This window comes from Eublepharis macularius, chromosome 11 (assembly GCF_028583425.1).
Source record: "Eublepharis macularius isolate TG4126 chromosome 11, MPM_Emac_v1.0, whole genome shotgun sequence".
Taxonomy (NCBI): Eukaryota; Metazoa; Chordata; class Lepidosauria; order Squamata; family Eublepharidae; genus Eublepharis; species Eublepharis macularius.
The window spans coordinates 94364968-94390136 of record NC_072800.1 but is presented as its reverse complement, the minus strand read 5'-3'; the positions used below and the strand labels follow the sequence as shown (position 1 = coordinate 94390136).

At 50.8% G+C, this 25169-nt stretch overlaps 2 protein-coding genes across 3 annotated transcripts in view; one reads left to right on the top strand and one right to left on the bottom strand.

Moving 5' to 3' along the window:
* Positions 1–16728, bottom strand: part of DHX30 (DExH-box helicase 30) — a 38262-nt gene extending 21534 nt beyond the window's left edge. Inside the window, exons 1-2 of one of the 2 annotated variants that reach the window (XM_054991282.1) lie at positions 16637–16728; positions 4885–4939 (exon numbers count right to left, since the gene is read on the bottom strand). In XM_054991282.1, coding sequence (XP_054847257.1) covers positions 4885–4912 — 28 coding nt within the window. In that variant the 5' untranslated portion in view covers positions 4913–4939; positions 16637–16728. The remainder of the gene's footprint in view (positions 1–4884; positions 4940–16636) is intronic. The other variant, XM_054991281.1, reaches the window with a different exon arrangement.
* The window catches only part of LOC129337375 (KAT8 regulatory NSL complex subunit 1-like), a 35726-nt gene continuing 24364 nt past the window's right edge, over positions 13808–25169 (top strand). The window contains exons 1-4 of the mRNA XM_054990976.1: positions 13808–13846; positions 16137–17165; positions 18526–18610; positions 21371–22049. Coding sequence (XP_054846951.1) covers positions 13808–13846; positions 16137–17165; positions 18526–18610; positions 21371–22049 — 1832 coding nt within the window. The remainder of the gene's footprint in view (positions 13847–16136; positions 17166–18525; positions 18611–21370; positions 22050–25169) is intronic.

Genomic DNA, 25169 nt, shown 5'->3' with positions numbered 1-25169 from the left:
GGCCCATGGCGCCGTCCGCCGGCTCCTCCTCCGGCCGCCGCTTGTCGTCCGCCCCGGCCGCGGCCTCGCACAGGCCCCTCCGGAGCGGGCTGCCGGCCGCCAGCCGCGCCTTCCAGCGCGCCCGCCGCAACGGCCCTCCGGCGCCGCTCGCCAGCCTCTGCAGGAGCCGGCTGGTGGCCGCCATCTTGCGAGGCGCACGCATGCGTGGGGCGGCCGGGAGCGGCCCGCGCCCAAGGGGGCGGGGGCGGCGGCTCGGAGCGCCCCCTGGCGGGCGCCGGGGCTTAGCACGCCGCTCGCCCGGCACAGCAGCGCGGCCGCGGGCGGGCAGGGAGGGACGGAGGGGCCTCGGCTCTGGGCCCGGGACAAGCCCCAGCGCAGCAGCACAGGGGCGCGGGGCTGGCGCGGGGAGGAGGGCCGTCCCTGTGCGCCACGACGCCCCTCCAGCCAGCTCTGCCCCCAGCGAGGCCGCGATCCCCAGGCCGTCCCAGGGGCAAGAGGGCTCTCGCCAAGAACCGGCTTCCTGAGACTGTCCCATCGCCTTGCCTCCAGGACCAAGGCCGCAGAGGCGCCAGCGCAACGTTAGGGTCTCATGCCCCTGGCTCTCAAGCAACAGGCACACCTAGAACATTTGCCCGCCTGGTGGCTGAGCCCGGGGGGGGGGGGGGGGCTCTGCCAATGTTCGCCCTCTGCTCGGCAGCAAGGCTCAGCCTTCCAGGGCGACTGCTTTGCCGCACGTGGGGGCAGTGGTAGCAACCAGCGCACAAGCATTTTATGCAGTGTGGTGCCTGCCCACAAAATGCCTTTGGGTGGACTCCCTATTCCAACACTATACTACAAGCAACACAGCAGTTGTGCCTTGCCCAGAATGCTGCTTTGTGAAGGTGGAAGTTCATAGGATTGGAGCACAAAACATGAACCGGTCTGAAAATAATTAGCCCTTTAGGAAGGTTGGGGGGGGGGGGATATAAGCAGGCCTGAGAGCTACCCATGCAATGCCAGAACTAGCAGCACAAAATGGTCCAACTGGATGACTGACTTGGGCTCCACTAACTATTAAGGAAGACCCAATACATATGCTGTGTGCTAACGTAGAGATGAAGATAATAACAAAATCTCTTGCAAGACCATAGGAGAGGCTGGCTGGCTGGCTCCTCTGTAAGGCTGCAGCTCCCCTGTCATCAGAAGGCCTTGCAGCTCAGCTCTGCCACGATGGATAATGCTGTCACCCACACCACACCACACCTGCACAGAGAACCTGATGTAACCACAGGGATGCAAACATCTGCGTCAGACATTCCACACCAGCGCAAGAAGCCCAGGCACTGACTGCCGGGTAGGATTGTGCCCTCAGACATCATGCATGGGTCGGAGAACCGGATTCTTTCTATACTCTTGCACTGGTGGAAGGCTGTGCTGTAGCCACAGACACACAAACTGCGGCAGAGTCGACAGATTGCACACATCGAGAGGCATGGCACGACACAGTGCTGCTCTACTGCCACACACTATGCAATGCACAGGAAACGGAGAACCAACAGAGGCAGTTCTGTCAAATGGGAAGCAAACTCAGGCATGTGTGTATACAAACCAGTGGAAAATGAATGGTAGGATATGAAAGGAGAAAATGCAGCAAGCTGAGAAGCACTCACACAAGAGGAGGAGGGAGGTGGGGTGTATATTCTACATCCCAACAGCCTCTGGACAAAGACCCCAAAGGAGGCTCACCTTTGCAGCAACCACAAGGGCTCCAAGCGAAAGGCACCCCGTGCTCATCACACAGCTAAGTCAGGAAGGGGACAGCTGTTGCAGGCTGCAGTCCTAAGGACGCTTTCCTGGGAGTAAGCCCCACTGAATAAAATGGGCCTTACTTCTTTGTAACCCTGCTTAGGATTGCTCCTTTACAGTCCTCCCCTCCCCCGGTTGCTAGGGTGGGTAGGTGGAGCCATTAAAACCTTGAACTCTGTTTGTACAGCTGCTTGTAAGAATGAAATAGACTGGATACTGCAGACTAAACCACACCAAGCGCCACTCCCTCCCCACCACTTCCCAAGTGGCAGCCTGTTGCCAAAGAGCCCCAGCTGGGGCCCATAAAGACAAACACACACACAAACAAATTTTAGGTAAGCTCCCACTGTTGCCACACTGAAGACTGCAGAGCACAGGCAGACACATGACATATGCCCAAGCACTCCACCCAGGGGCACTGCGGGCCAGACACTCACCTCCTCTTTGCAGAAGTACAACCAAGAACAAGAAGTGGGTCAGTCAGGGACTCAAGATCAGTTCCAAGGCACCAAGCACCATAGAAGGACGATTTCAGGCCCTCTCCCCCACTTAGCACCTGCCTGCAACCAGCCCACGCCCTGGAAAGCAAGCTGTTGAGAGTATAGACACATCGGAGGCCCTCGCCCATGGGAGCTCTGAAGGCAAGGCACTGACGGCCTCCTCCACCGCGGGACACAGTCCCAATGAAGAGGAAAAGCACAGTGTCCCCTGCCCAAGCCCCCACAGAATAAGGATGTCTGGACAAGCCCCACTCGTCCGAAGCAAAGACTGCAGTCTTATATCCTTGCAACACTCTCTGGCCACGGTCCAGGGAGGGGAGTGGAGGAAAAAGTTCAGGCGTGGATCCCATGGCCCCATTCCGCCAGACCCCACCCTAATGCGGGAGTGGCACTACACAGCAAGACAATTTTTCTAATACTGGTATCCTGAGTAAGGAAGGGGTGATGCAATGGAAAGGGAATCTGTTGAGGATGCTTCTCTGGTTCTGTGATTGTGGTTCCACTCGTGTGGCACTGTTCCTGTGACATACAAAACCTGCTGCTTTTCTGCTTATGCCCAGCTGGCATGAAGGCTGCTCACCAGCCACAAATGGGAACTGCTGTAAGGAACAGGAACTGCGAAGTAAGAGGTCTTTCCTCCTGGGCTAAGTTGTAAAGAAAGGAGAAACTGAGGGTGCAGGGACAAAATACATGATTCATGCTGCCTAAAGCAGGTGGTTGTTGATGGGAAAGAGACTAGGAAACTGCCCCACAAGGGACCTCAACAGGTATGTAAGAAGGGAGATGGGGTTGGAAGAGGAAAGGAGAATGCAAAAATAATGGTAAAGTGCATGGGAAACGGTGGGGCAGCAGTGTGGGAAGTTAGGCCATGAGGGAGAACAGCAATGAACAAGGGGGCAGGGAAGATGCAGAGGAGGGCCGCCCTTGGCGGGTGGGAGGGTTCAGCAGTCCAAATTGTGAGTGGAAAAGGGAGGGCACGAGGTTATTCCTCAGCCACTCTAGGAAGAAGAGTCCAGTAGCACCTTTAAGACTAACCAACTTTATTGTAGCATAAGCTTTCGAGAACCACAGCTCTCTTCGTCAGATGCATCGTCAGCTTTCGAGAACCACAGCTCTCAAAAGCTCATGCTACAATAAAGTTGGTTAGTCTTAAAGGTGCTACTGGAATTCTTTACTATTTTGTGACTACAGACTAACATGGCTAACTCCTCTGGATCTAGGGAAAAGATATCTCTGTGTGTGTAAAATGTAGTAATGGAAAAGAAGAACAGTCAGAAGAACCACATCTTTGACAGGAGAGAAGAAGAAAACAGGAATGCAGAACCAAAGAAAAAGGCGAGATCAGACAGTCTACACATGAGGCTGGCTAGTGGTTTGTCACGGTTAGTTATACGAAAGCTTTCAGCTCAGGTGACACAGCGTATAGGAAAAACACCCAAAGTCAATGGTCTCCTTATTTGTACATGAATTTTTTATTAAGTGATGGAAAGCGTTTTAACAGGGTATAGTTGCCACACTTTGTCCTGCAGCTCAGCAGGTCAGGCCGTGCTTGCCTCCAAAGGGGATGAACCAGCACAGATCAAGCCTGTGTTAGGCAGGCAGAAGGTAACTTCTCAACTTCTCTCTCCTAGCACCATCATGGAACCCATGACAAACCACTAGCCCTGGCACAACAGCTCTTGCTCTCCTTCGCCTCTTGACCCTGTTCTTCTGGATTTAGGAGCTGGGCAGCTGCAGCTGATTCAGCCCTCATCGTGGCCACTGCGGCCGGCACGTGCCTAGGAAAACAGTCTTGGGATCCACCACTCCTGGGCAACGTGTCTCAGGGCAGGGTGGCAAAGCTGGCACCCCCCTCCCCCCAGGGGATTGTGTATTCCAGCATGAGTACTTGAAATGTCCTTGATACCGACTGTCCTAATCTCACACTGTGTAATCCGCCTTGAGTCTCAGTGAGAAAGGTGGACTATAAATGACAAAAATAACAGCTGCAGACTTGGAAAGAGCAGCAAGGATGACTAATGATTGGACCAACTAGAGTGAGGAACTAATAAGGAGCTACACATCAAGTTTGGTTCAACAACGGGGGGTGAGGAAAGACAAGGTGAGAGGAGAACACAACACACACAGGTCGATGTCTCACTCGGGTGGGACAAAGGGGCACAACTGAGAGTGGTGAAGCTACTGAATTTTCCGTCTCATGATAAATGGGCAGAAAGCAAAACCACAAGAGGATAGAGAATGGACTTGGGCTGAAGCCCTCCCCGCTCTGCTCTGGACAGGTCACTCCAGCTCCCTGTCTGCTGAATGGGAACCATGAGCTACGGAACACAGCTGCTGTGATGGTGGACACCAAGACTGTTAAGACACAGCTTCCCACACGGCTTCAAGAACTACAAAAACGGCTTGCTCTCTGCCTCATTTTGATGTGCCTCGACTGACTGGCACCTGGAAAGCATTCCGGAAACCAGGGACCAAACAGAATCCTGTGGTTTTCAGCTCAGCAGACGAGCCAGGATTTCCCCACTCCTTTCTTTGTTTCAGAGAGCATATAGGAAACCTACCTATAGAGCCCTCCCATTCCACTTCAGCTGCTTCTTACCTCTTCTACATGAATTTAGGGAGAACATCGCTGGCAGAGTGAAAAGACTCAGTCCCTGGAAAAACAAGAGGGTGAGGGGAGAGGATGCAATATGGGTCAGAGAGAGCAGTGGTTGTTTTATCCAAACCTCCAAACAGTGTGTTTCATCTTCAGAGACAGAGACAAAGCCAAAGGGCCTGAGATTCTACGCCACTCAGCACAGCCCAAATCATAGGGGCTGTTAGGAACTCAGACTCCATGACTGACACACATTAATTCATGGCCTGTTTCCTCATCCCAATTATACCTCATTGCTAATCCCTCAGTAGTTGCTTTGTTTGGACTAGAAGCAGCTAATTGGATGCTGTGAAACAGAAAAGTATCTACTGTAGTTACACCTCTTACCTACGAAAGGAAAACCTTCAAGTCCAATGAAACCTGTTCAAGATCATTGGGCAACAGAAACACAAAGCTGCTTGTTTGCCGAGAACCAGCTCTAGCTTCTCTCCGAAACAAAAACTGCCAACAGCAAATGGAATAGGTGGCTGAGAAGAGGTCCGCCGGGCCATGCGTGTCCACGTTTGCTTTGTACACCAAACACCACAAATGAAACTGCCTTCTACTGAGACCCTTTCTCTACCAAGGTCAGCCTCGTCTCCGCTGACCAGCAGCTGCTCTCTGGGTTCTAAGGCAGAGACCTTTCACGTTACTTCCTACTCAATTGTTTTAACTGGAGAAGCCAGGGATTGAACCTGGGACCTTCTGTATGCAAGGCATATGCAATGCTTCTGAGCCACATCCCCTTCCCCTAATCCGTGTTATCTACCTTAACGCTTGGCCAGCAGCTTCAAAGCCAGAATTGCACATGGGAAGTAAAAAGGCAGAGGAGTCTTGGCTTTGCCCTGCCTTCTCCCTTGCCAACTGCCCTCTTGACCTTTAGGAGCACACCGTGGGGCAGGCACAGGAAATTTGCACAGGATACGGTGCTAGGCTTCTCAGGATTGCCGTATGATGTAGCGATCAGTAAAAAGCTTGTTTAGGGGAGAAGAAACATGCATGCCACGCCTCTTCTGCAAACACTCCACTGGTTACCAAGTTCAATTCAAGGTGATGCTGATCACCTCCAAAGCCCTGGGTGGCCTTGAGCCCACGTCCCTACAGGAGTCTCTCTCCTGCGATAGCTTCGCTCACCTGAGCAGGGCATCCTAAATTCCTGTCCTGTAAATGGGTTTTGGCAGCTGCTGGTTCACAAGCAATCTCAGTAATAGCTCTCACCTTATGGAATGACTTGCCCGAAGAGGTAAGAAAAGCTCCGGTGTTTCTATCGTCTCACAGAATGTGCAAAACTGTAATGTTCAAGATGGCATTTTTAAAAAGATATGAGAGCGATAGGAGAATGAGCAGCCAAGGAGGTAGACTTTATATTGGGGCAGAACTGTAGTCCAGTGCAATAGTTATTTTATTTACAAAATTTATACCCTGCCATTCTGTCCTCATCAGGGCCACCAAGGCTGCTAACAAGTTAAAAACACATATAATAAAAGAGCATCTTAAAAAGAATTAAAATCAAAGAAAACCAAATCATTAAAACAAAACAAAGTTTAAAACACACATAAAAACATGAAAATGGCAATTAAAACAGGAAGGGCTGGAGGGAGCACCAGATAAACAAAGAAGTCTTCTCTGGCAAAAGGACAGCAGCAAAAGGAGACAACGGATCCTCCCAGGGGAGAGATTTCCAGTGCCACAACTGAGAAGGCCTTTTCTCGGGCTGCCTCCTGTCAAGCCTCAGGTGGCAGGGGCACCGGAACCAGGGCTTCCAAAGATGGCTGCGGTCGGCAGGCAGGTTCGTAAGGAAGTCTTCCAGGCATGCTGATCCCAACCCGTATATTTATTGTAGGTATCCCTTGCTTTTATTGCATCGTCCTTACATTGTGATCCTGTCTGCATCATTTATAGGAAATCTTGCCTCAGATCACTTTTGTTGATCGTCTTGTTCTCTACTTTGGTAACCCTAGTCCTTTTGCCTTGTTCATTAGTTGCCTTATACGGACTGGTTGCACTATTTATAATGCTGTGATCCATCTTGAGCCTCAGTGAGAAAGGTGGACTATACATATTGTAAATAAATTTATTTATTTATTTCATTATCTCACTATGAGCCGAAACAGACGAGACGAGTTCCCTCAATTCAACCTGGGTTGAATTGCCTCAAGGTTTGACGGGAAATGTAGGCATTTCTCCTTCCTGTCGCTCAGAGGAGGAGGGGGGAGGAGGGGGGCTCCTCTCGCCCAGCCGCCGCCGTTCCCAATCGCGAGGGACTCGAGGAGCCTGGAAAGTGGCGGGGGGATGCTCTTAGGCTGGGGCGCGGTGGCAGCGTTGCTCTTGCTGCAGCCGCCCCCTGCCCCAGCCTCTTCCTCTCGTCCTCCTTCCTCTCGGCTTCCTTCTCCAGCGGCGAGAGAGGCGGCGGCGGCAAGCGGCAGCAGCAAGAGCGCTGCCACCGCTGCCGCCCAGCCTAAGAGCATCCCCCCGCCACTTTCCAGGCTCCTCGAGTCCCTCGCGCCGCGGCCGGGCGAGAGGAGCCCTCCTCCTCCCCCCTCCTCCTCTGAGCGAGGGGAAGGAGAAATGCCTACATTTCCTGTCAAACCTTGAGGCAGTTCAACCCAGGTTGAATTGAGGGAACTTGTCTCGTCTGTTTCGGCTCTGAGACTCAAGGCAAATTACACAGTGTGAGTCAATATAGTCAGTTTCAAGGATATTTCAATAAACAATGTAATGGGTATATAAATTCAAATTTGCAAAGATTTAAAACAGCAGAAATACAATGCACAGAATTGAAGAAATGCTGAAACAGAACATTTGCAGTTCTAAGAATGAAATATTAAAACAATATAGAACTATTCAGTAGGATCCTACTTAAAGCAACAGACAGCACAGAAACACATAGGAAAGTCTATGGTCCCTATTTCGTTACTGATGCACCTCTTTGACACAACGGCTGATTCTGCACACGTTGGATAATGCACTTTCAATGCACTTTAGCTATCGTTTGGAAGTGGATTTTTGGTTTCACACTAAAAAAATTCAGTTCCAAATGATCTCTAAAGAGGATTGGAAGTGCATTATCCAAAGTGTTTGGAATCAGCTAACTTCCTTACAGAACAGTTCTGAGTAAAAAGTCCTCTTGAATACTTCAGTTTTGCATCACTTGCGGAAAGCCCAGAGAGTGGGACCTTGCCTGACCTCGTCGGGTAGGCCACTCCATAAGATGGAATTGCAGAGAACGCACGTGTACTGCCAGCTCCTGATTTTGCCCATGTGCAAAGTGGCACCTGCAGAAGGCCCTGTTCAGATGAGCGAAGCTGCTGTGGCAGAACATATGTAGGGGGAGAGGCAGCCCCACGGAAATGCCAGACCGAGGCCATGGAGAGCTTTGTTTGTGATAGCCAGGACCTTGAATTGACCCTGGGAGCTGATAGGTGGAGCCAGTGGAGTGACTGTAGAATGGGAGTCATATCCACGCTCCTCCTAGCTCCCGATAATAATTGAGCTGCAGTCCCGAAGTGGACTTAGAGGGGAGACCTATGTACAGTGTATACCGGTAGTCCAGTCTCAATGTTACCATGGCATGGATCCAGGTGACCAGGGCCGATTCCAGATAACTAACCTTAAGGCCCTTCATGCCGCCCTCTTCCGGATCGCGCGACGACACGCAAAACTCGTGCAAGGAAACGCGATATTTCGCATTTTCCCCATCGCGATCCAGAAGAGGGCGGCATGAAGCGCCTTAAGGTTAGTCATCTGGAATCGGCCCTGATCAGCCATGTTGAAATAGGGGGCCACTTTCCAGCCTAGACAAATTAAGGCAGGTAAAAAAATGCTTTCTACAACCTCACTGTGGCCTGGAAGATGGCTTCTTACCTCGACACGGCCGACCTGGCCACCTGGATCCATGCTGAGGTAACATCAAGGTGTGACTATTGTAATGCTCTATGCATTGGCCTCCCATCTAAGTTAACCGGGAAGCTCCAGTTAGAACTACAGAGGAAGGCCATTGCAGGAGTTCTGCAGCCTAAAGGCCAGGGCTAATTTTCCATCTTGCTTGCGCTGATATTGGCTAGGACTTAAATGTGGGAGAAGGACGAGGGGAACAGCTGCTTGGCTGCCCCCAACTAACACATCAATGCAGTGATTGTTACTAGCATTGCAACTCAGGAGGACTGGACTACAAGCAAGACCTTGTTTTGCCAAACATTCTTCACTTATTCCAAATGCGTAAATAATAGCTGAGGAGCAAATGGGATTTCCTAAACGATGTTAAAGTTGAACCTGCTGGTGATACAAAGCATAGCAACATCTGACACTTAGCCTATAGTTTGCCACAAGTACTGTGAAAGGCCCTGCTGAGTTACCACTGTCACAACTAGGTTCAAGGGTGTAGATGACAGCTCCAAGAGAAGAATTATCCCCACCCCCACCCCCGCCTCACACACAAAGTATCTAATGGACAACAAAATTAGGCTGACCAGATGCAAGACAGAATAGCAGAGCTCCCATACTGTGAGTCTCAGTGAGAATGGCAGCTGATAAATAACGTAAATAAAATACATTCCAGGCTCTGGCCTGGGTAGATATGTGCCGGCTGGGCTGATGAATAAGGCCTGTGGAGCAGTCTCGGAGTTCCCTTGGGAGGCTGTTCTCAGACAGGCTCTCAATTCCCTCCCTAAATTTTCACACAGCTGAAACGCTCATCAACAGCTTGGCCCTGACTGGCTCTTGGGTCGCCGGCTGATGCACCGAGTCCTGAGAAAAGATGGCTTCTCAGCTCGCCCAGCTCAAATATTCCATCTTCAGTCTCCATTCCTTTCCTCTCTGAGCCAGCCTTCTTCGACCCAGCTCAGACCGTCATGCAGGCATGCCAGAGAGAAGCTGAAAGCCGTATGCTGTTCCTCACCTCACCTACATGGGAGGGGGCTTTTTTTTTTTGGCGTAGGGTTTCCAAGTCAGAGGAATATTGGCCCTCATGATCTGGACAGCACAGGACTTAGCGATCACAGCCAGAGACACTGAGCATGCTAGAGACGCAAATTATATGATGGATTCTGAAGGGCAAATTTAGGGTTCTATCAGCTCAGTTTCTCAGGAATGCGCTTACAGGCAAGTGATTACTTATGACAACGTGGGATGCAGAACCAGCTCACAAACTTCAGTGTAACAGCACAGCAAAGCCGCGTGCTTAAGTATATGGAAGTCTTTCTCCTGGAGCACTTCACACAAAACGCAAGCCACCCTCTTTCTTCTGCTGCCGGCCCTGATGTACAATGCTATAGATGTTAGGGAGACCAAGCCATGCTGACGTCCGAAGCTTTTTCTGCATGGGGCTTGAACAAGATGCATTCTCTCAGCCCAATTCATTTCACAGGGCTGTCGGAAGGATGAAAAAGAAATGGAAAGCCACTTGTACACTGCCATACGCTGTAGAAATCATATTCCTAACATGGTCTTATCCAAACAGCTTTTTTACAATGCTGTCCATTTAAAAAGAATTAATAGCTCTTTAAATCCAGAAGAAAAGGTGTCCTGGGGAGGGGGGGCAGCAGTCTGTGATGCTGTGCAGCTGTATTCCCCCCACCCCACCCAATGCCCTTTCACTGAGACCCACCAACAGTTTGACCTGAAAATTTCTGTAAAAAACTATAGTACATTAAGCCATTTTGTTCAAGAACACATTGGGGGGGGGGGTCACTCACTCACTCACTCACTCACTCACTCACTCACTCACTCACTCACTCACTCACTCACTCACTCACTCACTCACTCACAATCATTCAGTGCTTCACCTGAATGCTGAGCTGTTCTACTGGCTTTTAATCCCTATATCCAGGCCTTGACAGATTTTCTTTGGCTTTAGGAACCGGCCCAGAAATTTAGAAGCCAGATTCATTTTTCAGCCTTCAGGGATTTATATTTTAATGACCATACTTTCTCATTATTGCTCCCATTTTGGTGTAGTGGTTAAGAGTGGCCGGACTCTAATCTGGAGAACCGGGCTTGATTCTCCGCTTGAAGCCAGCTGGGTGACCTTGGCTCAGTCACGGCTCTCTCAGCCCCACCCACCTCACAAGGTGATTGTCATGAGGATAATAATAACACTTTGTAAACCGCTCTGAGTGGGCCATAACTTGTCCTGAAGGGCAGTTTATAAAACAAATGCTGTTGTTGTTATCCTAAACTCTTTATTTCCATTCTTAAAAGCTGTAACAAAAGTATTGTGATGTATAAATAAATATGGGTTATGCTGGTTGTCATCCCAACAGAAAGCTAACCTCTATCCCTCACCTAAGTAAACCTTGTACTTCTACCGAGAGTCATGAAGAGGTGCTTACACTAAATGGCAGAGGAACACAGTGGGCAGCACCATGAAATGTCCAGGCTCCAGGGATTTGTTGAGCCTTGCCTAGATCAACATACAGATTTAAAATATAAAGAGTAAAGATAGTTGTAATTCATCTTACACTTAGGTACCAATTCCAAGGACAACTTCTCGGCATTACGCCCCTTGAACAGACCTCGGGAGGATTCCGAGCAGACCTGCTGGAGATTACTCTCTGAGAGGACATCCACTCAAGATGACTGGAGGTGGCTTCTCAGCTAATTCATGTTTAGTAGACATATCAAGTACACCTTTCTTTATGTTTGTGGGTGTGTATGATGTGCCATCAAATCGCCTCCGACTTACGGCAACCCTATGAAGGAAAGACCTCCAAAATGTCCCCTCCTTAACAGACTTGCTCAGATCCTGCAAACTGGAGGACGTGGCTTCTTTGATTGAGTCCAGCCATCTCGTTTTAGGGCTTCCTCTTTTCCTGCTGCCTTCCACTGTTCCTAGCATTATTGACTTTTCCAGAGAATCTTGTCTTCTCATGATGTGACCAAAGTTCTATAGCCTTAGTTTTGTCATTTTAGCTTCTAGGGAGAATCCAGGCTCAACTTGATCTAGTACCCACTTATTTTTTTGGCTGTCCATGGTATCCACAAACCTCTCCTCCAGTATCACATTTCAAATGAATCAATTTTCTTCCTGTCAGCTTTCTTCACTGTCCAGCTTTCACATCCATACATAGCAATAGGGAATATCATAGTTTGGATTATCTCTATCTTGGTTCCCAGAGAGACATCTTTATCTTTAAGGATCTTCTCTAGCTCCCTCACAGCTGCTCTTTCAATTCTCAGTCTTCTTCGGATTTCTTCATTGCAGTCTCCCTTTATGTTTATATATTCTTTATAGTATTCAATGTTTCTTACTTCACTGTCATAAACAGATGAGGAGTCACCTCCCCAGATTTAACTGCCAATAACACATTTATGTATTTCATTTATACCCTGCCTTTCTCCCCAACAGGAACCCAACGCAGCTAACATTGTTGTTCTCTCTTCCATTTTATTTCTACAACAACCCTGTGAGGTAGATTAGCCTGGGTTTGTGGCTGTCTCAGGAACATGCAATCCAAACTCTACTAACCTTTTGGATATCCCATCTGGTTGATTGTATTTGATTTTCACTATGTAATCCTCCTTGAGTCTCAATGAGAACGGCAGACTGGAAATGATGTAAATAAAGAATAAAATAAATTCCCCCTCAGTAGTGAGATTTCTTTTATAATTGCTATAAGAATCAGGATATATTGTCGAAGGCTTTCACGGCCGGAGAACGATGGTTGTTGTGGGTTTTCCGGGCTGTATTGCCGTGGTCTTGGCATTGCAGTTCCTGACGTTTCGCCAGCAGCTGTGGCTGGCATCTTCAGAGGTGTAGCACCAAAAGACAGAGATCTCTCAGCTGCTGGCGAAACGTCAGGAACTACAATGCCAAGACCACGGCAATACAGCCCGGAAAACCCACAACAACCAATCAGGATATAAATTCTGATTCTATTTTGTATATCAAAATACAGGCTTGTTTAATTTAATGCCAATAAAGGTAATTAAAAACAAAATAATTTCCACAGCACAATGGAGATTTAAGCCTGGATGTCCCAGATCCTAATTCAACAGTCTTCTCACTGCAGTACACAGTATGAAACTGAAGCAGGCTTTAAAAAAAAAATTAAATGTACGTTATTTATAGTGCGCCTTTCTCACTGAGACGCAAGGCAGATTACATAGTGTGAAGTCAATACAATCAACTCAACAGACATTCAAAACAATGCAATAAGTTACAGACTACTGAAATTTGCATACACGCAAATCTGAATACAGAGCTGAGATAAAGCACTAGCCATTAGACGCAGAAGCTACGCAAGAGGTAAACAGCAGTATACTCCACAGCCCTTGTTCCTGAACCAAAGTGTATCTCTGGATCATTTCCTTTACAGCCCTTCTACCTGTGTAAAAAAATCCCTCCTGAATCATTCAGTTTTGCATAGTTTGTGGAAAGCCAGGAGACCATGGCTCTCCTAATCTCATCAGGCGGGCCACTCCATAAGATGGGTGCCACCTGCCGAAGACCCTGTTCAAATGAGCAAAGCTGCCATGGCGGAGCACAGGGAAAGAGGAGGTCCTGCAGATATGAGGGACCAAAGCCATAAAGGGTTTTTTCTATGTGATAGCCAATGTCTTGAATTGAGCCAAGTATCTGATAGGTAGCCAATGTCGTGGGAGTAATATGCCTGTTCCGCCCAGCCTCTGATAGTAACTGCGCTGCCGTGTTCTGCACCTTCTGGAGTCTCTGAGTTGACTTTGAGGGGATACTTCTGCACTTAATGCCTTAATGTTACCATGCTGTGAATCCAGGTGGATGGATCAGCTGTGTCAATTGTAGAGGACCACCTTCTGGGCTAGACAGTTTGCAGAGGGCTCTTTTTTCCTCAGCAGTAGTGCTGAACCCCACATAACCCCTCAGCTCTGCAAGGGCCAACTGAACTCCAGCAGAAGGGGGGGGCGCACGATGTCCTTCAAGATACCTATCTCCCCAACCATCATCACGGTCAGGCAGCAACCAAAGATCTTTAACTGCGCCTCCTGGTGATTTGGATAGCGACGAAACAGAGCTGGGTGTCATCTGCATACTGATGACATCCAATTGCATAGCTACGAGGGATGTCTCCTAAAGAATTTACACAGAGGTTGAATAACACAAGGGGCAAGATTGTGCCCTATGGAACCCTGCAAGATAATTCTCACAATGAAGACAGATGGTCTCCAACAACTCCTCTTTGAGTCTGTTCCATGAGCAGTGATTTAAACCAGCCCAAGACACATCCCCTGATACTTGCTTCCGTCTCCAAACGCCTCAATAGGACGGCACGGCCTGCTGTGTTAAAGATCTAGGGGGCGCAACAAAGCAGCATGGCCTTTGTCTACAATCAGACTGAGGTCATCAGCTAAAGCTACCGGAGCAACCTCTGTTCCACAGCGTGGCCTGAACCCAGACTGAAAAGGTGAGCACCAGAGTTATCAAAGATCTGGATTTAGTCTGCTACTGCTTCCTCAATCACTTGCCTAGAAAGGGCAGATTAGAGATTGGGAACAACTGGCTACATCATTTTGGCCTATGGACAATTTTTTAAGTAGCAGGGGGATAACTGCCTCTGAGTAGCCAAGGAAAAGCACCTTGAGCCAATGTCTTATTTATGATAGACTTCAAGGATTCATTAATGTGGCCTTTGCATGATTTTAGCAGCCAAGATAGGCAGGATCCAGTGCATGAGTAGTGGCCTTCACAGATGCCAGAACTCTGTCGACAGCCATCATTGGAAGTGGTCAAAAAGGTCCATAGGTGAACCAGTTGGTGTATTAAGCATTTCTTCCGCTTCACTTATATTCCAGGAGGCATCATTACACACTAATTTATGCTGATGAAGCTCCTGTTTAAGGGCACTGGAGAAGAGGCACACAGAAAACATGTCTCTGTCCACCTGAATGTAATGACCACTGCCCCAGCCACGGCTGTCAGAACTTTGCCTTGAGAGAGTTAAAGAGATGCAAGCAGTATGATCTTCATGCGCGACCAATCCATGTTTGGCAATAGCGCACAAAGCACGAAGGCACGTTTAGAGTGTGCACCTGATACTCAAAGGCCTTCACAACAAGCGCAACCAGAGGCAACGGAAGATACTGCTCTTGGATGTTTAAGACAGGAAGATGCAATTTCCCATACAGAGTGAGAAAAACCTGCGTGTGCTGAAACGCCTTCTGCTCTCCCACCCCAACTCGTTTGCTGCCCCTCATTATAAACCTGCTACCTGCTCATTATAAACTCATCTGCAAATTCAAAACCCAGTTTTGAGGAGTTTGCCCATCACAAGCACTCCCAGCTACTACCTCATATTCTCTCCATGGCCCAGAATAGATGCAGTAGATTGAAACTGGAATAGATTTGGGCTGTCCATATGCAAACCTCTGCAAATAACGGAGGGGACAGCGTGGCTTTCACCCTCTCTCATCCTAGTTTTCACAGTTCTCGGGAGGACATCTGCTCAAGTGCCGTGCTGCAAACTCATGCTAGCATTTGAGACACAGCTCTGGAGCTGTGTACATTCTTGGCAGGTCTGATGATCGAGAGTCAAGCTTTATGTTTGAGAGCTTCTAGTCAGTTAGATCCTATGCCCCATCCAGGCGTCTTCAGAATCTCTCTCAGGCAAACTTATGGATCCCCAACCTGTACTTTTATTCCAAACCCTTCTTGCTGTGGGGGTTCTTCCCCCAAACCTGCAGAACAGCACCAACAGTTTTTTCTACAGACAAGAAATCTAGATTTCTATGGAACCATAGCAGTCATGAAAGGAGTCTTTTCATTAAGTTCCGGGCAGCCACAAATTCTGAAACCAAGAATGGATAGATGCATATGTATTCAAGTCCGTATATGTATTCAAGTTAACAAGATTTCCTCGGAAAGATTTCCCAGAATCCCCACTGCATAGGCTTCTTCTGATGGAAACTGATCCAAACTCCCAGGCCAAAGGTGCCTCCTAACCCTCTGGGCCAACCGCTCCAACCCTGGATTTCGACCTGCACCAGACACCACACTATTATTTCCTGCACCATGCCGAAGAGACAGCCCCGGTAGCACATGGCAGCCCTAGAAAAGAAAGGCTGCTGGGGCACGGCACAGGCTTTTGTCAGCCAGAAGCATTCGGCGCTCGCACCAGGTTGCCAACCCCCAGGGCTGGCCTGGAGATCTCCGGGGATCCTGACGGGTCCCAGGCTCCGGAGCCCAGCCCCCTGGAGGGGGGCTCCGGCCTTCAAGCCCTGCTAAGACCCCTCCTCTCCGCAAGCCCCTCAGCACCCGCCCCAGGGATGCCCCAGCCCACAGTCGGCGACCCTATGACATCTGCAGCTCTTGCCCCGGAGAACACGCGCAGCAGCGCCCAGAGGCGCCGGGCCGGGCCAGGCCGGGCCGGGCGAGCAGCCCCCGAAGGGCCGACCCACCCGGCCTGCGCGATGCCGTTGCCGCCCTCGCACCGCCTGCAGACCCTCCCGGCCAGCTTCGCCCGCCCTGGCCGGCAGCGGCTCCCGGGGCTCCTCCGCCTCCCTCCGCGCTGGGGATGCTGCCGGGAGCGAGCCGGGCCCTCCGCCTGCCCCACCGCCCGCCCGCCCGCCCGCCCCTGGCTCCCCTCGGGCCCGCCGCCCAGCCTCGCCCCTCGCCCCGCCCGGGCTCTCAAGGGGGGGCCGGCCCAGGCCGAGGCGGCAGCCCCGCGCAGCCTCCCCCGCATCCCTCGGCCGCCCCGCCGAACCACGGGAGCCTCTCGCGCTCCCCTCCTCCGCGGCCACCGACCTCCTCCTCCGCCGCCTCCGTCCCCTCGTCGCGGCTCGCTCCGCTCCCCGAGACGCGCGGCCGGCGGCGGGGGGCGCTTGAATGGGCGGCTGGCTCGGGGCCGGCCGGTGCGCCGCTTTCCCTCTCAGGCTCCGGGACTACAACTCCCAGCAGGCGCTCGGCGGAGAGCCACTTCCGGTACCTGGAGGGAGCCGGAGCGGGCGAAAGCGGAGGGGGCGGGGCTTCCTGCCTCCTCTCCAAGGCAACGGGGTCACACCGAGGGACGGCGGAAGGGGGGGCGGTGTCTCGGGGCCCCTCCCTCGGCTCTCCGGCAGCCCGGCAGGCGGCGCTTCGGCCGGTGCGGCTTTGCCCGGGCGGGACGGGGAGGCGTGGCCTGTCGGGCGTTCTGAAGCTCCGTCCGCGCGCCGCCGCGCAGCTCCCACCGGTGAAGCTGGCTGGCTGGCGCGGCGATGGAGGCAGGCCCTGCTGGCGCCTCGGGGGCAGACGCGAAGCCGGCCCCGGAGCCAGCGAGCGAGCGAGGGCCACGCAGGTAGGCCGCCCCTTCCCCGTGGCCTGCCGGGGCAAACGCGTCAGGCGAAGCGGCGCGCGGGCCAGAGAGCGCTGAGCGGGCCGGGGGGCTCCGGGGCACCGCCCGCCGGCCGAGGGGGCCCACCCCGGAGGCCAGCGCCAGGAAGGCCTCTGCCGGCCCCCGAGGCCGCCGCCGCCGCCTACTGCCGTTCCCAGAACTGCCGGGCGGGCCTGGCCTCCGATCCGGCGGCTGCAGGCGCGGCCTGGGACCCGGCTCCTTGGCTGCGGGGCTTCGCTCCAGGGCTTGGGCGGGAGGCCGCCGGAAAAGCCGAGGCTGCAGCCCGGGGCCGGGGGCGATGGCAGCCGGACGGCTGGCCTGGGAGGCCCCGGGAATGGGTCGGCTGCAGGCCCAGGGCGCCTTCCTCTTCTTCAGCGCAGGAGGGTCGCTTGCCGGGGCTCCCTCCTCCATGCATAGCTGAGGGGCTCTTTACGCCTCCCGAGTCTGGTTGGTGGAAGTGGCAGCCAGCTTTGTGCCAACTAAATCCAGACCCAAAGAAAAAATCCCTGCCTAACGACTGAAGATGTTTCCACAAGGAATTGGCCTTTCAGCCGCAAGAGTGATGTTCGTGTCCCTTAAGTGGTGGGTGTGATGGGTCCCTATTTGTTGAGCTAGGACAGCGTGCTGCTCGCTTGCTGTATTCAATCAATCAATTTCTTGATTCGGTGGTCTACCAGTACAGATCAGAAACAAGAACTATATAGTGAAGTCATAGGAAAATAGAATTGGTCCTACCAATGTCCAATAGTTAAAATTTAAAATCCATTCATAAAATTGCACCACGAATTCTGCAGGCCACTGAGAAAAATTTAGCACTGCTAATAGTGACCTGTTGGTTAACACCCATTAAGTTTCTTTAAAATATCAGCATTGGGCCATCCTGTAAAATTTTTAAGCAGAGAGGAAATTATATTGACAGATTTCAAATTATATTTGAAAATTGGAAGTAGCTCTCGCTTTTCTGGACCTCTGGAGAAGGCCAGTTAAGTGAAAATTTATAATAGTAATAACAGTGTGCTTATATGCCACCTTTCAGGACAGATGAATGCTCATTCAGAGCAGTGAAACAGCTCAGTGTGGTTATTATTCCCACCATACCGTTGTGGGGCTGGGGCTAAGAGGAGTGGCTGGGCCCAAGGCCACCTGGCAGAGCCCGTGGCAGTGGAGGGATTCAAACCATCAGAGAGCTGATTTCTAGCCAAACCACTTAAACACTATGCTACGGCAGTTACAGCTTGTGTTTCTAAGACCTACAGCTATATATCGATCTCTTTTAGATGAAATCTGGATGAATCTGAAGTTTATTTTGATGTCTTCATTTCAGACGGCTGTACAGTGCTGGGATTATTTCAGCCTTCAAAAATTGATGGGTCAGAATATAGTGGAGCAGAAAGGAGAGTCATGTGAAGGTAAGAATCTTCTAGACTGTTCGCATCTTGTAGGAAAACATCTTATTAGCTGTGTTCCAAATCAGGCTCAAGGTGATCTGTTAAAGATGGAGAAAGCATCCAGTATGAAGGTACAGATGTACCAGGAAAGCGGTGTAGGGCACCAGATAGAGATTATATGTTGCTTAAGGCCAGATATTTATTTGGTCTTTTAATAGTGTTATTATTTATTCAAAAGAGTACTACTTTTGTGGTAGCTGTGGTACAAAAATAGAAGTGATGTAGAGTATCAGTTCGAAGGGGCTCTCAGCATGAACCCTGCAGCTCAATCCTAAGTATGTTTATACTTAGACATATGTCTCATTGTGTTCGGTTAGAGGTACTGCCTAGTAAAAGTTGTTTCAAATTGTACCATAAAAATCCAGTATTGTGTGTGTTAAGAGTGGCTGTAAGCAGGAGCAAGAAATGTTATCTGCAAGACGGGGAGTATAGTCCGATGGCAAAATGGCACAGTAAGACTCATGAAAGCTCTGCAGAAATACTCCATTTTTATTTCATTTCCATTATTCATTATTTTGTCCATGTTTAGCAGTAGTCAGAAATGTAACATAACAATTTAAATAGTATTATCTAGGTGCCTTGGAAAATCAAAGTTTTGTCTCGTTTGCAGAATTTTCCTTGGAAATGTTTCAGTTTACTCCTTTCACTCCCCCCCTTGGTTTGTTTTTATATTATTCATTTGCATTTTACAATTTAAAAAACCCTTACGGTTTGGAATAAATTGGAGGAAAAAGAATCCCTTTGATGGGGGTCATATGTTTCAAAGTGGAGTTTTCTAACAATTTCCTTACTAGAATGTAGCTAATTTTAAAATTTATTTCAATGTATAGACAACACTGTGTTTTAAGAATAACATATTTTGAGAGCTTTCATAGACTAAAGACTACTTAACCATGTTGAAATTGATTGATATTTTATCAGCTTTTGTACACCTTAAGCATCCTTATGAATGGCAAGAGCCATCCAAAATTAAGTTAATTCAGGGGAAGAGGTGTTGGGAGAATCCTTTTTATTCAATGGCTTACTCTCAGGAAAGTGTTTTTAAGATTGCAGGCTTAAGCATACACTTAACTTCTCTAATGAAGGCTGTAAACCTAATGGCACTTTCCTGGGAGTAAATTCTGTTGAATAACATGGGATTTTCTTCTGAGTAAACCCCCTTAGGCTTGCACCCCAAATCAGTGTTTTTCAGTGAAATCCTAAACAGAATTACTCCAGTCAAAGCTCATTGATTTAAATGGACTTAGACTGGAATGACTCAGCTGAGGATTTCGTTGGCACTTGATTGTGCCCCAGGTCTTTTAAAAATTTCAAACCAAAATGCCTCTGAACTTAATTTTCAATAAAAATTGTTTTAAATTTTTGTTCCCTCTATTTACGTTTTCTTAGATATGAAGTCATACAAAGATGTTGCTGCAGTTGTTTGTTTGCATTTGCTATTACATGAATAGCAGAAGCTTATGAAAAGCCCCCCACCTCCAATTAAGGTTGCGAGGGACCTGGAGCCCCTCAACGGGATCCCCAGGTCCCTGGAGTCTCCCAGTGGGGGATTGGGAGCTGGTACTTATCCTGGCTTCCTTTTTCCACACACATGCGCGCGTGCTCCCAGCTCATGTGATGACGTCACTTTGAGTGATGTCATCACGTGGGGGTCAAAGGGCGCCCTGGGTCAAAGGGGGCCCTTGTTGCCACTGCCACCGGCTCTTGCTGCAAGCGCAGCCGCTGCCCAGTCGCTTGCTCATCCTCATTTGGTGCACAGGGGCCATGGGGGCAGTGGCAGTGGTGGCTGTGAGAGTGAGCGGCCATGCTCGCAGGGAGAGCCTGCTCTTGCTGCCACCGCCACCTGCTCTTGCAGCGTGGGGGCATGCCCCCTACCTGGGGGTGTGCCACACCGCCCGGGGATGGGGCTCCCCAGGTCGCGCACCCCCCCCGCCAGCTACGTAAGTGGGCACAGGGGGGGAAAGGGTAGGATCTGGGCATCCCCTGCCCCTGGCGGGGGAATACCAACCCTACCTCCAATGCAAACATGCAGTAGTCTTAGTGGAGGGCCGGCCCTGGTTTGTGCCCTACTGAGTAGCAGCTTGCCAGCTTTCCTCTGGGCAGGAAGAGGAGGAGGTGCCTTGACCACTGCCATCACAGGGCCAAAGGGCGAGAGACCCGTGTCTTGAAGGAATGCCTTTTCCCCATTTGATTCTATCTGCGTCTTTCCTCTAGCTTGTGACTCATTCTTCTGTGTGCGCTCCATGCGGGCATTGTTACACAAGGCTTTTCATAATTGTTGCAAGCCGAGTCACCTGCCCGGCGTCACGCTCATTTTCCCTGGCATTGGCAGGGGTGGGTGTTGCCAGCCTGGCAGAAATTTACAGGTTAAAGGCTTTACCTTCTGAAAGTTTGCCTGTCAGGCAGCCCCCTCAAAGTACCATTTTGAACGTTGTATTGATTTTTTTAAAATATAGAAATAGACGCCGGGGGGGGGGGTTATTTAGGGAGCCCTATTATGGTCGGCAATGTGCGTAGCGCGAACACTACGCTGGAGAGTCAGGCGCGTTTATGTCCCGCACAGCCTATGTGCGCAGGCGCCGGATTTGTGGCGCGGGCGGAGTACGATGTGCGCACGCGCCTTGCTTTGCACGTTCCGCCCGAGAGGAGGCGCGGCTGCCAAGGGTAACGGAGGTGGGCGGGTCCTCCGTTCCTCACGTGCGTGGGGCCGTGGTGGGCTAGGGTGGGGCGTGCGCAGGCGCAATCCGCAAGCGCCGTTGGCTGCCCCCTGCCGGGCGAAGCGACCGTCTTCGGGCGCGTCCGGAGGAAGCGAGGGCCGGCCCGCTTTCCCGCCTCGCTTGCGCATGCGCGCCCCGAGGCCGAGGGGGCCTGTGTGTCAGGCGCGCGCCCGCGCTCGCTCCCGAGCGAGCCCGCATTGTCCCGGCCGGAGCCCATGGAGAGCCCGGGCCCGCCCTGAGGCGGCGGCGGCGACCGCGGCCGGGCCCGCCATGGCGGCGCCTGAGGCGGGGCGGCGCCAGGCGGGGGCGCGGGCCCGGCAGGCCGCGCTGTGGGGCCGGGCGCGGAGCCTGTGCCGCCGGCTGCGGGCGCTGCAGGCCCGCCAAGTGGAGCGCCACGTCCGGCAGCAGCTGGCCGGGCTGGCGCGCGGCGCGGGGCGGCCGCCCGGGTCCCCCTCTGCCGCCGCCGCCGCCGCCGCGCTGGGCTCGGAGCTGAGGCAGCTGGCCGCCAGCGCCACCGCCCGCCTGCGCGCCGCCCAGCGCGCCTGCGACTCGGACGCCACCGACAGCGCCTCCGCCTCCGCCTGCTCCTCGGCCCGCTCCTCGTCCTCGTCCTCCTCCTCGGACAGCGAGGGCCCCGAGGCGGCAGCGCCGCCGCCGCCGCCGCCGCGCCCAGCCGCCCTGGGGTGAGTGCCGCTCGGGCGCCTGGCCAGGCAGGCAGGCAGGGAGGGGGGAGGAGGAGGAAGCGGCGGGCTCCCGCCTTGTGCTCGGCCAGGCTGGGGTCGAGGCCCTGCTGGGGGTGGGGTGGGGTGGGGGTCGCCGGCGGGGCGAAGGGCGACGAGTGCTGCCTCGGAGCGGGAGGGGTGGGAACGGGGCAGGCAGCGGCGGTGGGCCGGGGGTCTCCTCGCAGAAGAATATTCTCAGGCGGAAGATTGGCCTGGCCGAAGCCAGCAGTCCTCCGAGGGGGGCCATGCAAGTGTCCAGCCTTTGGCGCCTGGAACACCCTGTCGGCCTCTAGCCCAGAGATGAAGAAGCAAACGGTGCTGCCGCCCCTTTGCAACATGCCCTCCGCGTTGCCCCTTTTGGGGTGGTTTGTGGAAATACCCCGGAGGGAAGGTGGTATGGTATAAGCTCATCTCGGGAGCTAAGCAGGGTCAGTATTTGGACGGGAGACCCCCAAGGAAGACTCTGCAGATGAAGGCAGTGGCACACCACTACTTCTCAGTGGCCTTGATAGGCTCTTGCTGGGGTCACCATGAGTCGGTTGCGACTTGATTGCACATATGCACACACACACACACACGGAACTTCTTGGTCGTGGCCAGATGCTTTCGATAAGCGTGTGTCTGTGTGTGTGCAGCTGTTACGGGGCCCCTGTCATCCCCTGAGTTCTTAAGTAGAAAGAATCATAGATATTAGTTATCCAGATGCACACAATTGAGGTGGGAGTTGAACACAGAACGCACACTTCCTGAAGTCCACTAATTAGAGCCTGGTGCACGCTGATGGCTGATCTTGTGAAGGTGGCAGGCAGGCAGTTGTTCCTGGATATGGGAAGCCTGGATGGCCTTGAACAAGTTACTTATACAACTTGTTTCAAAGAATCCTAAAATGATAAATAGAGCAAGTGTGTTGATTTTATCTTAAAAATTCACATATGCTGATTTACAGCTTATTAGTCTGGGCTGTTATAAAAGACAGTTGTCAGATCAGAGGTGTATCTTCTGCTTTTTACAGCGTTCTTCTAGCAACACGGAGTAAGCTGCTTATGGCTAAATCTCCTGCTTGTTGTCTAGGATGCTGCACAGTAGCAGTTGCTGTGTTAGCACTGAATGACTTGACCTGGTGCTCGTAGAACCGTTTGCCATTGAGGGGCAGAACAATCCAGAATGTTTAGCTGGAAGCCACCATGACGCCCATCAGGCAGGCTCCTGGGCTTTCTGTCAGGAATGACATTTACTGTCAGCGTCCTTAACAGTGCAGGGTGTGTTAAACCTGGAGCAAGCAACAATGTCTTCTTGATCTGCCTGGTTAGTTTTTAAAGGATCTAATAGTGGGTGTAATATTTGTCCTTGAAAAGTAACAACAAAGAACAAATAATCCATCTTACACAGGAGAGTACTTGCTAAAGAGTTGCCGTCTGGTGATCGCTTTAATAGTATTTTGCTACTACAGACTAACATGGCTATATCTCCTCTGGATTTAATAGTTGGTGCTCTACAAAATTTGAAGGAGGTATGTTCTTGTCTGCGAGGGTCCGATAGTTCTTACATAGTAAGTGAAAAGCTGGTGATCATTGAAGAACACAAATTTTCATGTTTCACAGTGTATGTTTCAAGCGCAGCTGTTGCGTCTGGTCTGAAACTATTTCTCAAAATTCATAGCAGGTTGTTCACCTGAACTTGGCAATTAAGTTCTTTACATCCTCTTGTAGATTATTAGGCAAAAGATTTGGCTCTTGATAGTTCTTGGCAGTTTACAGTACTTTATGTAAAGTAATTTGCTGAACATAAAAGTAATTACTTAAAAACTGTTTTAAATGTAGAAGGACACATTTCATTAGAATTATTTAAGGTTAGACTAGAAACATGAAATCCAAAGGAGACTTAGTGGATTTTCACAACATCACATTTTTGCAATTCACTGGTTTTGTATTAGTCTCTATACCATTTAGATGGAACCATTTCCAGGTTAGAATTTTTCGCTTGGCACATAAATGAAATAACTGAATGCAGTTTAGTATATGCCAACATGTATTCTCTAGCAAACTTCTGGAAATGTCTTGAGAATATTGAGGAAGTTAGAGAAAGGAGAGCTTCTTAGCAAAGGCTCCATTTCTAGACTGGCAATTACCACCAGTCTAGGTTAATGGTAGGAAACTATTTTGCTGCATGATCCTCATGAACGCAAGACGCTGCCCTATAGCTAAATCAAGTCTGGCTCATCCAGCTCCATAATTTTTACTCTGGGGGGCTCAAGTGGAGATCTTTTGCCTCGTGTATTAACTGGGGGTGCCAGGAATTGAACCTAGGGCCTTCTGCATGCGGGTGAAGAGCTTGATCACGCCGTTCAGCACTGTTGGGAACTTAACACGTCCTTTCCTGGACCTTTGGGGGAAATTTCTTGTACGGTGTTAGGTGAACAATGCTGCTTATGCTGTCCTGAGCTCCAAAGATGCAGTCTGGGATGTGAGTGGTTTTGGTGATGGAATGGCTCTTGCGGGCCCAGTGTTGCATGGTGTTAGTGTAGCTTTTCAAAGTCTGCTGTAAGAAAGCTTTGTCCAGTTGCCCTGCAGGACCCCACTATGGACAGAGGAACCAGAAAGCAATAATATGTGGCAAGAGGAACCAGAAAGCAATATGTGGCAAGTTTCAGGAACGAAAGAACAGCTGGGACACTATTGTGTGGCTACAATCCAAGACTTACTAGAATACGCAGGCCCCCCCCCCCGGCCGATAAAACCCTGATTAATTCCAAATTACACTTCTATGCTGCTTTGTTTTGGGGGCATGCTCACTGGTTTAGCATATGCAACAACTTTCATTGGTTCTGTCCTAATGGAATTCAGTCAAGGCCTTTTGTTTCACCAGATAAGAATGAGTCATTATAAAAAGTGAAAAAGCCTGTTTATTTTAATCTGTATTTAATGTTCAGAATTCACTAAGGGTGGTTGTCTATAAACGTTTATGGCAATTAAATATTTGGGAAGGAAATCAGTATTTGATGGAATAGTAGAGAAGCAGAATGATTGCATAGCTTGCATGTTGCTGTGATACTTCAGTTTAGCAGTCCAAGGACCCTCATTT